Genomic DNA, 12,759 nt, shown 5'->3' on the forward strand with positions numbered 1-12,759 from the left:
CACAGTCTAGAAGGGGGAGACAGAGCACAAAACAAAACATATTAACAAAATAAAATAAATAGAATAAATATGAACAAATAAAATAGAGTAATAAAAACGTACAAACATATATACATATATACAGGTGCTGTGGGGAACACCTGTATATATATGTATATACCTATATACAGTTGAATAAATTCAACTGTCAATGGATATTTTAGTGAGGCATACTTATCTTAAATACAGTGAGTTTTGTGGTGAGCTATATTCCAAAGGATTCAATTTTACAAACTTTAAACTAATAAAAAATAGCTATTTTCTGGACCCTATGGGTCCCCTTGGTCCCTATTCATACATAGATTTTTTCACCATTATCTTCCATGGTTCCACTTTGTCACTCGGAAACCAGGGCTACCACATAACTTAATACCTTTAGAGGACTGCCTTCCAGGTTCAGACTAAAATTCCATTTAACAGAACAGCATATGGATGTAAGGGAGGCAGGCATTTCAATTATTAGAACAATCAAATATTTACAAAGAAAATTTCTGTTCCAGGACACCAAAACCTGAATGTAAAAACCACACCCAATCAATAGTACCTTCTGCAATCAGTACTGGAGTAATTTAGCATACCGATATTAAAGAGAAGCAGCATGGCTCAGTGGAAAGAGTACGGGCTTGGGAGTCAGAGGTCATGGGTTCAAACCCCGGCTCTGCCAATTGTCAGCTCTCTGACTTTGGGCGAGTCACTTAACTTCTCTGTGCCTCAGTTACCTCATCTGGAAAATGGGGATTAAGTCTGTGAGCCCCACATGGGACAACTTGATTACCTTTTATCTACCCCAGCGCTTAGAACAGTGCTTTGCACATAGTAAGCGCTTAATAAATGCCATTATTATTATTATTATTATTATTATTATTATTATTATTGTATTCTCCCCAGCGCTTAGAACAGCGCATTGACAATTCACATTTCAGTTCGTAGTTTCCCACTTGACCTAGCTTATAGTAGGAGAAGCCGTGTGGCTCAGTGGAAAGACCCTGGGCTTGAGAGTCACAGGTCATGGGTTCTAATAACAGCTCCGCCGCTTGTCAGCTGTGTGACTCTGGGCAAGTCACTTCACTTCTCTGGGCCTCAGTTCCCTCATCTGTAAAACGGGGATGAAGACTGTGAGCCCCACGTGGGACAACCTTAATTACCTTGTATCCCCCCAGCACGTAGAACAGTGCTTGGCACATAGTAAGCGCTTAACAAATACCAACATTATTATTATTATTATTAACAAATACCATTATTATTATTTATTAAAGAAAATCCTAATCTCGTGAGACTTTTACCCAGCTGCTAAAGCTTCACAGTATTTGTGTAAATGGTGGGTAATCTTTAACCCGACACGTGGGTAGGGAATAGCATAGTCAGATCACATGAATACAGATTACTCTTGGAAGCCTCGTGGCTGGTGTAGCATAAGATCACCATTTGTGCTGCACTGCAGCAGATTTCTTACTACTTCTGGGGATTTCTTTACTCTCCGCTTCTTGGTAGAATTGACTTTCTACCTCCAGAGGGCATAAATGTCCTTTCCAGCTGCAAATCCTCCAAACCCCAAACACCCTCTTCGAAGTAAAATACTATGCCGCTCACCACGCTTGAACAAAGAATAAAAAATAAATGATCAGCCTAAATGGGAAGCTGTTAAGATGGAATTATATTTACTCGGGAAAATTAATAATAAATTCAAATAATAATAATAATGTTAATATTTGTTAAGCACTTACTATGTGCAAAGCACCGTTCTAAGCGCTGGGGAGGTTACAAGGTGAACAGGTTGTCCCACGGAAGGGCTCACAGTCTTAATCCCCATTTTAAAGATGAGGTAACTGAGGCAAAGAGAAGTGACTTGCCCAAAGTCACAGAGCTGACGAGTGGCGAAGCCGGGATTTGAACCCATGACCTCTGACTCCAAAGCCCGGGCTCTTTCCACTGAGCCACACGGCTTCTCCTACTATAAGCTCAGATAAGGAAACTGAGGCCCAGAGACGTTAAGTGACTTGCCCAAAGTCACACAGCTGACAAGTGGCAGAGCCGGGATTTGAACCCACTACCTCTGACTCCAAAGCCCGTGCTCTTTCCACTGAGCCACACGGCTTCCAATGCATAGACACATTCCCTGCACACAACGAGCTTACAGTCTAGAGGACTGGATCGGAATGATAGCAATGATAATATTTGTTAGGCTCCTACCCTCTGCCAAGCACTGTATTAAGCACTGGGGTAGAAAAGATAATCATTATCTTGTAATTATTATTATTACAAGATCAGAAACAGTTCCAGTCCCATATGAGACTCTGAAATACCTGTTCTCCTTTCTACTTACCCTGAGAGCCCCATGTGGGACAGAGATTGGGTCTGATCTTGCAATAATAATAATGATAGCATTTATTAAGCGCCTGCTATGGGCAAAGCACTGTTCCAAGCGCTGGGGAGGTTACAAGGTGATCAGGTTGTCCCATGGGGGGCTCACAGTCTTCATCCCCATTTTAAAGATGAGGTAACTGAGGCAAAGAGAAGTGACTTGCCCAAAGTCACACAGCTGACGAGTGGCGAAGCTGGGATTTGAACCCATGACCTCTGACTCCAAAGCCTGGGCTCTTTCCACTGAGCCACGCTGCTTCCCTACCCCAGCACTTAATATAGTGCTTGGCACATATTAAACGCTTAAATACGTTTCTCAAAATATTACTGCTGTTGTTAATAATAAAAACAGCAGGTAACAACAACAACAATAGTGATCAAATGCATGCTTTAAGACAAGGGACTAATGAAAATCAAACTATTTTTTTTAATTTTAATAACTATTTTCACTGTCCCTATTAAGTGAGCACTTGGAATCTCTGAATTTCCAAAACTCGGTGAAATTAATTTGATAACACTGAGAGAACTTTAACTGGCTATTGTTGAGCTAGTTGAATTAATAGCATACCCAGGTGGAAAAAAACCACAGAGCTGAGAGGAGGATCCCCCACTTTTCTGCTGTTTAACCTTAGGCAAGTCACTTAACTTCTCTGTGTCTTAGTTTCTTCATGTGTAAAATGGAGATTAAATACCCTATTCTCCCTCCCCCTTATAGTGTTAGCTCTATGTGGGACAGGGTCTGTGTTTGATCTGATTCCATTGTCTCTATCCTAGTGTCGGCACAAAATAAGTCCTTAACAAACATAAATATCATTAGTATTATTATAACAATTATCAGAGATATTCTCAGAAGTTGCAAGACAAGCTGGAAGACAATAACAAAATCTGTGGTCTTCCCATCATGCATTTTTGACTGCTAGAAATTAAGATTGAAGAGCGTGTGGCCTAGTGGAGAGCGCACACACCTGGGACTCAGAAGGACTTGGTTTCTAACACCTGTTCTGCCAACTGCTTGCTGTGTGACCTTGGACAAGTCACTTAACTTCTCTGTGCCTCAGTTTCCTCAACTGTAAAATAGGGATTAAATACTGTTTTCTCTCCTTAGATTGTGAGCCTCATGAGGGACAGGGACAGTGTCCAACATACATACCCCAGTGCTTAGAGCAATGTTTGATACACTGTAAGAGCTGAACAAATACCAAAAAAAGAAAAAAAAGATTTGCAGCATCCCAGGCTTCCCCACAAGATTTGGTCAACAATCCAAGTAAATAATTCTAATTCTCGCAACAATTCTAGCATTCTTATCATCATAAATGGGATTGTCTCTCTTTATTGCTGTATTGTATTTTCCAAGAGCTTTAGTGCAGTGCTCCGCACACAGTAAGCACTCAATAAATATGAATGAATGAATGAATGAATGAATGAAATGATCTTCAATGATTCACAAAAGTTTAATGAGACCCAATTCACACTAAGTGTACTGCAGGCTGGAGCCCAATTCTATTCTACAGCTACTCAACCTTGTACGGAAAGATTAAGTGGAAAGTACAAAGTTGATGAAGAGAGATGGAAGGAGAAGGATGCCTATATCCACATCTGGCAGAAACTGCAGAATCAATCAATTAATCAAACATTAATTATATTTATTGAGTCTTTACCATATGCAGAGAACTGTACTAAGCACTCCGGAGAGTACAAGACAACAGAATCAACTTCCCTACAGCTGCTCTGGGGTCTTAGAGGATGCATGCAATAAGATCATCTTGAATTTATGTAGTACTTTTGAATATTCCATAGTACTTTCACATCCATTATCTTGTTATAACCACCTAAATCTCTATGATAAAAAGAGAGGCAAGAGCTATCATCCCTATTTTTCAGTGAAGAAACTGAGGCACAGAGTTGCTTACCCAAAGTCTCACAGCAGACGAAGGACAGAGCTGGTTTTAAGATCCCAGTTTCCTGACTCACAGACCTGTGCTTATTCCTCTAGATCACTCTGGTGAGTGATAGGGATCATCCAATCAAACAGTGGTATTTCTTGAGTGCTTACTGTATGTAGAGCACTATACAAAGTGCTTGGGAGCTACAGTCCCTGACCACAGGAAGCTTAAAGCCTAGAGGTGGATACAGACATTGAAATATATGCAGATAAGGGAAATGGCAGAGTAAAACCTAAAAAGAACTCACACACCAGCTTCCTGCTAGGATTTTGGTTGGGTCTACAGGATCTAGGATGCTTCGGTGCTACACCAGTGTCTGGATTCCGAACCAGCCTGAGGCCGAAGATCATTTCTCCCCATCTCCCTCCCCCCTCTCTTCAAATTAAGGGTACCACTCTCTTCTCCCAAAAGATTCTGGGGAATTTCTCCTTCCTCTAAGTCACAATCCTTCCCAGAGTGACAGCCCCAAGATCCAACACAGCGCAACGGGGAGCAGGGCTCCAGACCAACTCATATATCAATTAAATCTTAAATAGTTCAACCAGAAAATGGCTTGTGTTTGCCAACAGGCATCTGCCTCATGTGTGCCCGTGTGCACTGCCTCTCAGTAGCACCCATTTCAACAAAGCCTGATGTTAGGGAGGAATCAGAGAACAGGTACAAAGCAAGGTTCCCAGACAATAGCTCCAGGCACCAGATTACCAAACTCTAAACCATGTGAACACAGCCCATAGCTGTCAAGACTTTCCAAGAAAGTCTTAAAACAAAGAAGCAGGTGAAGTCAAAATCTTTTAACTGAATTTCACCTGTCATTCAACCAGAACGCTGGAGGACACTCTGCTCCACTTGATTTTCATTGAATAGTACTTACTGAGTGCCCCTGACTGTAAACAATTTTAATATCTAAATTTTATATGACTCTCTTATTTCCAAAGGGATATCACATCACTTAGGTCATTTTTGTTCTCACAGCATCACTGAGAGGTTGGGAATGGAGAGTGTTATTATTATCCATTGTGTAGCTGAGGAAACTGAGGCATGAAGGGGTTAAGTGATTTGATCAAAGTCACCCAGCCAGGAGGTGGAAGGGTTGGGACTCTGACTCACAGACAAGAGTTCTTTCTTTTATTTTTTTTTTCATGGTACTTGTTAAGTAGTTTCTATGTGCCAGGCACTGTCCTCAGCACTGAGGTAGGTACAAGCAAATCAGTTTGGACAGTCCATGTCCCATGTGGGGCTCAGAATCTTAATCCCCATTTTACAGATGAGGTAACTGAGGTACAGAGACAGTAAGTGACTTGTCCAAGGTCACACAGCAGACCAGTGGCAGAAATGGGATTAGAACCTAGATCCTTCTGCCTCCCAAGCCCAGGCTCTATCCACCAAGCTACACTGCTTCTCTTTGCTTCACTCTACCCTGTTTGCTGAGCACAGGAAAGAATTAGGGGATGAGCACTTAGACACAGCCACCATGGGCCCCAAGTTGCAACAATCTAAGAAAAATGGGGAAGAGGGAAGAGTCAGTACAGACATATAAGGACACATTCAAGTTTTCCTACTTCAAGGATCACTACCTGCACTTTGTTCAGTTACTTATGATTCTTCTTTTGGAGAAACTCCCTATGTCTGCAAACTCACCCACCCCTTAATTCCAGATCCTTCAATAAAGTCAGCTGCAAAGGCAAAAACAAGGATGGACACAACCGTTGTTAATTAGTAGGAAGGACCATGCAGAACAATCAGCCTAAACGCAAGATCGACATTGAATTCTGTCAAGAAATAACCCAAATATCTATGTGCTGTGGGCAGGGAACACATTAACTCTGTTGTATCGTACTCTCCCAAGCATTTCATATAGTGCTATACACACAGTAAGCACTCAATAAATTCCATTGATTGATTGATGCAGATAAGAATCAGTCCTTGAAGAAAGCCAGAATCAGTGGGAACTCTGCTCCATTATAAGTAAAGATCCTGGAATAGGTATTCTAAGGTGGTAGGGGTGAAAAGATCCTGGAAAAGATATTCTAAAATGGTAAGAGTGGCAGAGCTGGTGGGCAGTGCAACTGCCAGATGAAGCTGGGCCAGGCCCCACCCCAGCTGCACCACCAGGGCCCACCCCCAGACTCAGCTGTCTCTTGGGTCATAAGCAACATAGCTCATCTCTTCCACTTTGCTCCAACCTGCAGCTCTGGGCTGTGGTCCTTAGGGTTGTCTTCTTCAGTAGCTGGTCAGCCTGCCCTCTCAACTCCCCTTAAATGCCTACTTGCAGTCATCACCACCTCCAGTCTCTTCCCCGAAAATCTACTCACTTCTGCCTTTGTGCACTTTGCAGCACTTGGATGATAATCCAATTTGACAAGTGACCATGACACTTAGTTCGCTTTGAGACCAAATTAAGAAGTATTGCTCATACACCTCTCCCTCCCCCGCCACCCTCCAGTGACCTTTAGTCCCTAAACAGAAGAAGGGAGGGTTCTGTCCCAGAACTGCAGTAGGGGGTACAAAATCTCAAGTGTGGGCCCCAACACTTACCTAATAAAAGTTTGGTTTTATCTTTGCAATCTGGCGTGTTCCAGGGGTTGTTGCAAGATGCCCAGGGCAGCACAGACACAAAGGAGGCAAACAGGTAGAAAAGTGTGTAGCATATAATAACATTATAGTATATGGCTATTAGGACTGAAATGATCAGCATAGCAATGCCGCAGCCTGGAAAAGGAAAAAGAGAGTAGAGAGACAAATTCAATCACATATACTGACAGATTTCTAACTGAGGGAGAGCAGGTGAGATCTTCTTTTCTAGGCTCTACAGAAGATCTGGAGAGAAGAAATCTTGCGTGGGATACAAAATACTTCCATATCACTTGGTCTATTTAAGCAGGAACTGCTCCTGATTGATTCATCTGCTTGTGCAGTGGACTAAATGACACCAGGAAAGATATGCCAGACAACCACTCTCCCCACCTTCAAAGCCTAATTTTGAAGACATATCTCCTCCAAGAGACCTTCCCTGACTAGGCCTGCATTTGCTCTTCTCCTACTCCCTTCTTCATCACCCTTGCACTTGGATTTATTCACCCCTCCTTCGGTCCCATGGCACTTAGGTACACATCCATAATTTGTTTTTTCATATTCATGTCTATCTTCCTGCCTAGACTGTAAACTCACTGTGGACAGGGAATGTGTCTGTTATATTGTTGTGCTGTACTCTCCCAAGCACTTAGTATAGAGTGCTGCACACAGTAAGAGCTCAGTAACTGCCATTGATTGATTGACTGGGAGATAGATTGGGGATATTATGGAGTGAATCTATACTAGATTCAAAAGCCCTTCAGGGTTTCTGCCTGGGCAAACTGGGCACAAAAGCCCTAGTGTTGAAAGGGGAGCCCAAGATAGTGACAGAGGAGGAAGGACCCCCTTGAATTTTGAAGAAGCAGTTCCAGGACTCTGGTTGACCAAGCAGCAGAGATGAGGGGCCTTTGGTGCCTCTGACCTTCACTCTCTCCCCTACTCCATTCATTCATTCTATCATTCATTCAGTCAGTCGTATTCGTTCATTCATTCAATCTTATTTATTCATTCATTCATTCAATCTTATTTATTGAGTACTTACTGTGTTATTTATTGTGTGCTTACTGGATGCAGAGCACTGTACTAAGCACTTAGAGAGTACAATATAACAATAAACAGACACATTCCCTGCCCACAACACGCTTAAAGTCTAGAAGGGCAGACAGACATTAGTATAACTAAACAAATTACAGATATGTACTTAAGTGCTGTGGGGCTGGGAAGGGGGCAAGTGAATAAAGGGAGCAAGTCAAGGCAATGCAGAAGGGAGTGGGAGAAGAGGAAAAAAGGGCATAGTCAGTGAAAGCCTCTCGGTGGAAATGAGTTCCAGTGCTCTGGCTCCCAGACCTGAGGATCCAGACCTGCAGCCTTCTCATTCAGGAAGGGCTCAGCGGGCCGGGACCCAGGCTTGGAGAGGAGTGGGAACTCAGGACATTTGTGAGGGGGCAGCAGAAGTGACTCACCTTGCAAGGCAGGGATGGCTTTCCAGACAGATACAGGGCCCTGGCTAGCAAACTGCCCCAGCGACACCTCAAGGAAGAAAATGGGCAGCCCAGCCAGAGCCAGCATCATCAAGTAGGGGATGAGAAAGGCGCCTTGTCGGAAGGGAGGCAGAGGAGAAGGCAGAGAAAGCAAAGAGTTAGAGGCAATCCACAGGGAGGCCACCAGCCCCACTTTAACCCTTAATGCAGCTCCTAAGGTACTGGGATTCAATGGGTTCGAGGACCAGGCCTCTATTAACCAATAGTCCAGGAGTTTGGGGAAATAAGGAGGGCCTGATGACTCCAGTTTTCCAGTCAGAAAGTCAAGGGCCAATGTCATTGGTCACTGTGGCAGCGAGAACATTATTCGAAGGACCAGGCTCCCACTGGCCTTTGGGCAGACTTGGATGTGAGAGTCGAATTTGGGGTTTTCTCTCTTTCTCTGCTTCCTGGGTGACAGAGGAGAACTCCAGCTATCCTATTGATGTATCTGGGGTCGGATGAGGCAGAGCCCTTCTCGCTCAGCTGGTCAGTACAGAACTTGGAGGCATCCTTGACTCAGGAAAACCATCAGCCAACCCAGTCCTGGTGTTGGAATAGTCCCTCCTCACCGGGACTGTGCAGCCCCAGCTTCCCGGACTGCACTGGAGGAGAGGCAGGAAGGATGGGGGTGGAGGAGGAGGAGGAAGATGGGGAGGAGCAGAGGAGAATCACTTCCTTGTCCTTTTCTGGTCAAATTTCGAGGAAGCCCCCAGGGCAGTGCTTACACAGAAGCAGCCCCGGCCTGGCCCCGGGGTCTGGAAGAGTGGAGCTCCTGTCACTTATTCGCTTCCTCTGCATCCCCTCTCTCCCCCTCCCTACCTGCCGCCCATGTCGCAGTGCAGAGAGGAGCTGGGAAAGTCCTCTCCCCCCACCCTCCGACCCTGGGCTAGGGGTCAGGCCTGACTCTGCCCAGGGGCTTGGGGTGGTCAGCCTAGACCGTGGCTGTAGGACCACCAGATTCACCTTCCCCCCCCATCGGAATAGGGGCTATTGTAAACTGGAAAAACCCTTCCCCTGGAAGTGGCATCTAAATAATTGGCGTAGGAAAAAAAGATGCTACTACAGGAAGCTCGTAAACATACTCGAGGATGAATGCAGCAGCAGACAAGGACATGGTATACAACAGTTAAATGAGCCACTTTGAGAAGACCCAGTGCTAGTGGCATCTTCACCATGTCATAATGGCACCCAAATACACACGCACACACACACACTTCCAGAGTTAGTTAGTGAGAGGCCGGGCAGAGGCCTCTTGGTAGGTGGGTAAGAATTAACAATAACAATAACAATAAAAATAATAATAATAAATTATGGTTTTTGTTAAGCTTCTTATGTGTCAGGTACTGTACCAAGCTCTGGTGGTGGATACAAGCTACGTGGGATGGACTCAGTCCCAGTCTCACCTGGGCTCACAGTCTTAATTCCCATTTTACAGATGAGGTATCTGAGGCACAGAAAAGTTAAATGACTTGCCCAAAGTCGCATAGCAGACCAGTGGCAGAGCCACGTTTAGAATTGATATGCTCAGTCAATTTACAGACTCTGTGTGTGTGTGTGTGTGTGTGTGTGTGTGTGTGTGTGTATTTGTTTGTGTTGCGATGTCCCTTGGGTAAAAACAGTTGATTCAGGAAAATTAAAGCTCTACTGTGGTCCATTATCCTTAATACTAAATCCAGGAGGATGATGATGATGAGGTGGAGGAAGAAGAGGAGGAGGAGGGGCAGGGGTTAAAAGCAAGTAGACGATGATGAAGAGTAAGTGACTATGAATGTTCGGTGCAGAATGATCCGATATAATGGTTTTGGGTACAGTATCCCGTGGCCCACGGTGAGGGGGGCGGGTGGGGAGGGGAAAGCGGGCCAAAGGAGCGGCCCGGACCCACCCGCGCCGAAAGAGCACGGGCTTTGGAGTCAAAGGTCATGGGTTCGAATCCCCCTCCACCACATGTCTGCTGTGTGACCTTGGGCAAGTCACTTAACTTCTCCGAACCTCAGTTACCTCATCTGTAAAATGGGGATTAAGACTGTGAGCCCCACATGGGACAACTTGATCCCACTGTAACCCCCACCAGCGCTTAGAACAGCGCTTTGCACATAGTAAGCACTTAACAAATGCCATTATCATTATTATTATTATCTCCCGAGACACAGGCCCGGGCCAGACGCGCCCTGGATTTCCCGGGGACCAACACCCCACGGGGAGGGGGGCGGGGAAGGGGAAGGAGGAAGGGCGGGTAAGGAGATGGGGAATGGACCCAGGAGTACAGGAGCCCCGTCCCCCTCCCTCTGAGGGGTCACAGCCGGCAGACCCGCCAGGGCGGTCAGAGTGGAATAGCCTTACCTCCTCCATTCTGAAAGGCCAGGTACGGGAACCGCCACACGTTGCCCAGCCCCACCGCATAGCCCACCATGGACAGGATGAAATCCAGTTTGCTAGACCAGTTCCCGCGGGCCTTATTCTCGTCCCCTTCATCTTCCTCCTGGGGCGGAAAATCCAGGGGTGGGAAACAGCCGGGGAGAACGACCCTCCGCTCCTATCTTCCCCGGCCCCAGAGCTAGGGGACGGTGGACCAGGGAAAGGGATCCGGAGGCAGGAGCCGCATGGCCTCGGGTTCCTCCCGTGTTACCTGGCCACGCAGGACCGGCTTCCCCGCCCTCCCCACTGCCCGCCAAGCAGTCTGTGCAGGAGCCCGAAGGCGATTCTCCCAGAGGCAGGGGTCTGTCCCTTCCTTTGCCCCGTCGGGGTGTTTCTTAAGGGATGGGTGGGGGGCGAAAGGGGGTGGAGATTGTTTTGTTTTGCTTCTTTGAGCTGGGGGAGGGGCATCAAAGGCCTAGCTCTTCAGAATGGGACAAGCGGGTTTCTGAATGGAAGGAAGAAGGGAGGGGAAGGGGGTCAGGACGAACGGGGCTGGGGGAGGAGGGGAGAGTCCAGCGGAGCCCCGTCCCAAACTAGGCCCTCTGGAGCCACAATATCTGCTCCTAGGAGAGGAGGGGGACACGGCTGAGATTGTCGGCTGCCTGGGAACTATCAGGGCCCCTCATTCGATCAAGGCCAAAATTCCATCTGCCTCGTTTTGCCTCCTGAGCCAGCCATCCTGACGAGGTCGGGTGGGGAGCTGGGAAGCGGCCCGCTCCCAAATATGGGAAGGGGCAAACGCCCTGACCTCGGTGGATACTAACTCAGCCTAGGAGGCGGTGGGAAAACCCTCATGATCCTGGCCAGGAGATGATCCGTGTACTGTGTTGGAAAGGCCTATTCGTCCATCCTAATAGGGCCCCGGACAAATCCCGCGCTTCCTTTTCTCTCGGCGAGCACCCGGGAAGTCCCGAGGTCCGAATCAAGCCTCTACGGCGTGGGACCCCCCCCCCCCCCCATCTCTCCACCCGCCCCGTCCTCCTCCACCCCCAACCCGTTTCCTCCTCTTCCCGCTGAGGGCAGGACAGGGGGAAGCCGAGGGGTGGGAAGCTGGGAAATGTGCTGGGAAAGAAGCAGCCTGGCTCAGTAGGAAAGAGCCCGGGCTTTGGAGTCAGAGGTCAAGGGTTCGAATCCCGACTCCGCCACCTGCTGCTGTGTGACCTTGGGCAAGTCACCTCACTTCTCTGAGCCTCAGTTAGCTCATCTGTAAATGGGGACTGACTGTGAGGCCCACGTGGGACAACCTGATCCTGTTATATCCCCCCAGCGCTTAGAGCAGCGCTTTGCACGTAGTAAGCGCTTAACAAATGCCATCATTATTATTATTATGAGGGGCGGGGGTCCCCAACTTACCGCAGTGACGCTGCCGGGGAGGACGGAGGTGATGCCGTCCGTCCCCAGCACCACGGTGCTTTGGCTCATGTTCACCCAGGAGCCGGGCTGGGCCCTGTTGTGGTCCAAAGTGCCCTTCCCCAGGCTCACGTTGGCCACCCCTTCTGCGCCCTGCAGGGCCGGGATTTTGCAAAGGGGAGCGTTGGTCTGGCTGGGGGAGGAGGCCGGGAGGCTCTGGAGGGGAAAGGAGTCGCTGGCATCTTTGAGGGTAGCGGTGGCAGGCTGGACCAGGGCGCCGCTGAGCCTGGAGATGCCTGCTCGGGCATCCTCGGAGAGCAAAGTTTGGATGCCGTTGGAAGCCGAACGGGCGAGCCGGGCCGGGGGGCAGGGGGGCGACAGCTGCTCCCTCTCCGGCCTGTTCCTCGCCTCCCCGGAGCCGTCGGCGAGGGCCGAGGCGAGTCCCGGGGCCCCGGGCTCCAGGCTGGTGACGAGTTGCTTATTCATATCCTTTGGAGCGGAGAAATCCTGAAATCACAACGGCACGTTCGGGTAAAAGGAGAGAGAAAAAAAAAAGA

At 47.5% G+C, this 12,759-nt stretch overlaps 1 protein-coding gene across 1 annotated transcript in view; it reads right to left on the bottom strand.

The window, feature by feature from the left end:
• The window catches only part of SLC6A5 (solute carrier family 6 member 5), a 58,056-nt gene that overhangs the window by 43,385 nt on the left and 1,912 nt on the right, over nt 1-12,759 (bottom strand). The window contains exons 5-9 of the mRNA XM_038765213.1: nt 12,202-12,709; nt 11,074-11,081; nt 10,778-10,916; nt 8,378-8,509; nt 6,879-7,052 (exon numbers count right to left, since the gene is read on the bottom strand). Coding sequence (XP_038621141.1) covers nt 6,879-7,052; nt 8,378-8,509; nt 10,778-10,916; nt 11,074-11,081; nt 12,202-12,709 — 961 coding nt within the window. The remainder of the gene's footprint in view (nt 1-6,878; nt 7,053-8,377; nt 8,510-10,777; nt 10,917-11,073; nt 11,082-12,201; nt 12,710-12,759) is intronic.

This window comes from Tachyglossus aculeatus, chromosome 22 (assembly GCF_015852505.1).
Source record: "Tachyglossus aculeatus isolate mTacAcu1 chromosome 22, mTacAcu1.pri, whole genome shotgun sequence".
In the NCBI taxonomy this organism is placed as follows: Eukaryota; Metazoa; Chordata; class Mammalia; order Monotremata; family Tachyglossidae; genus Tachyglossus; species Tachyglossus aculeatus.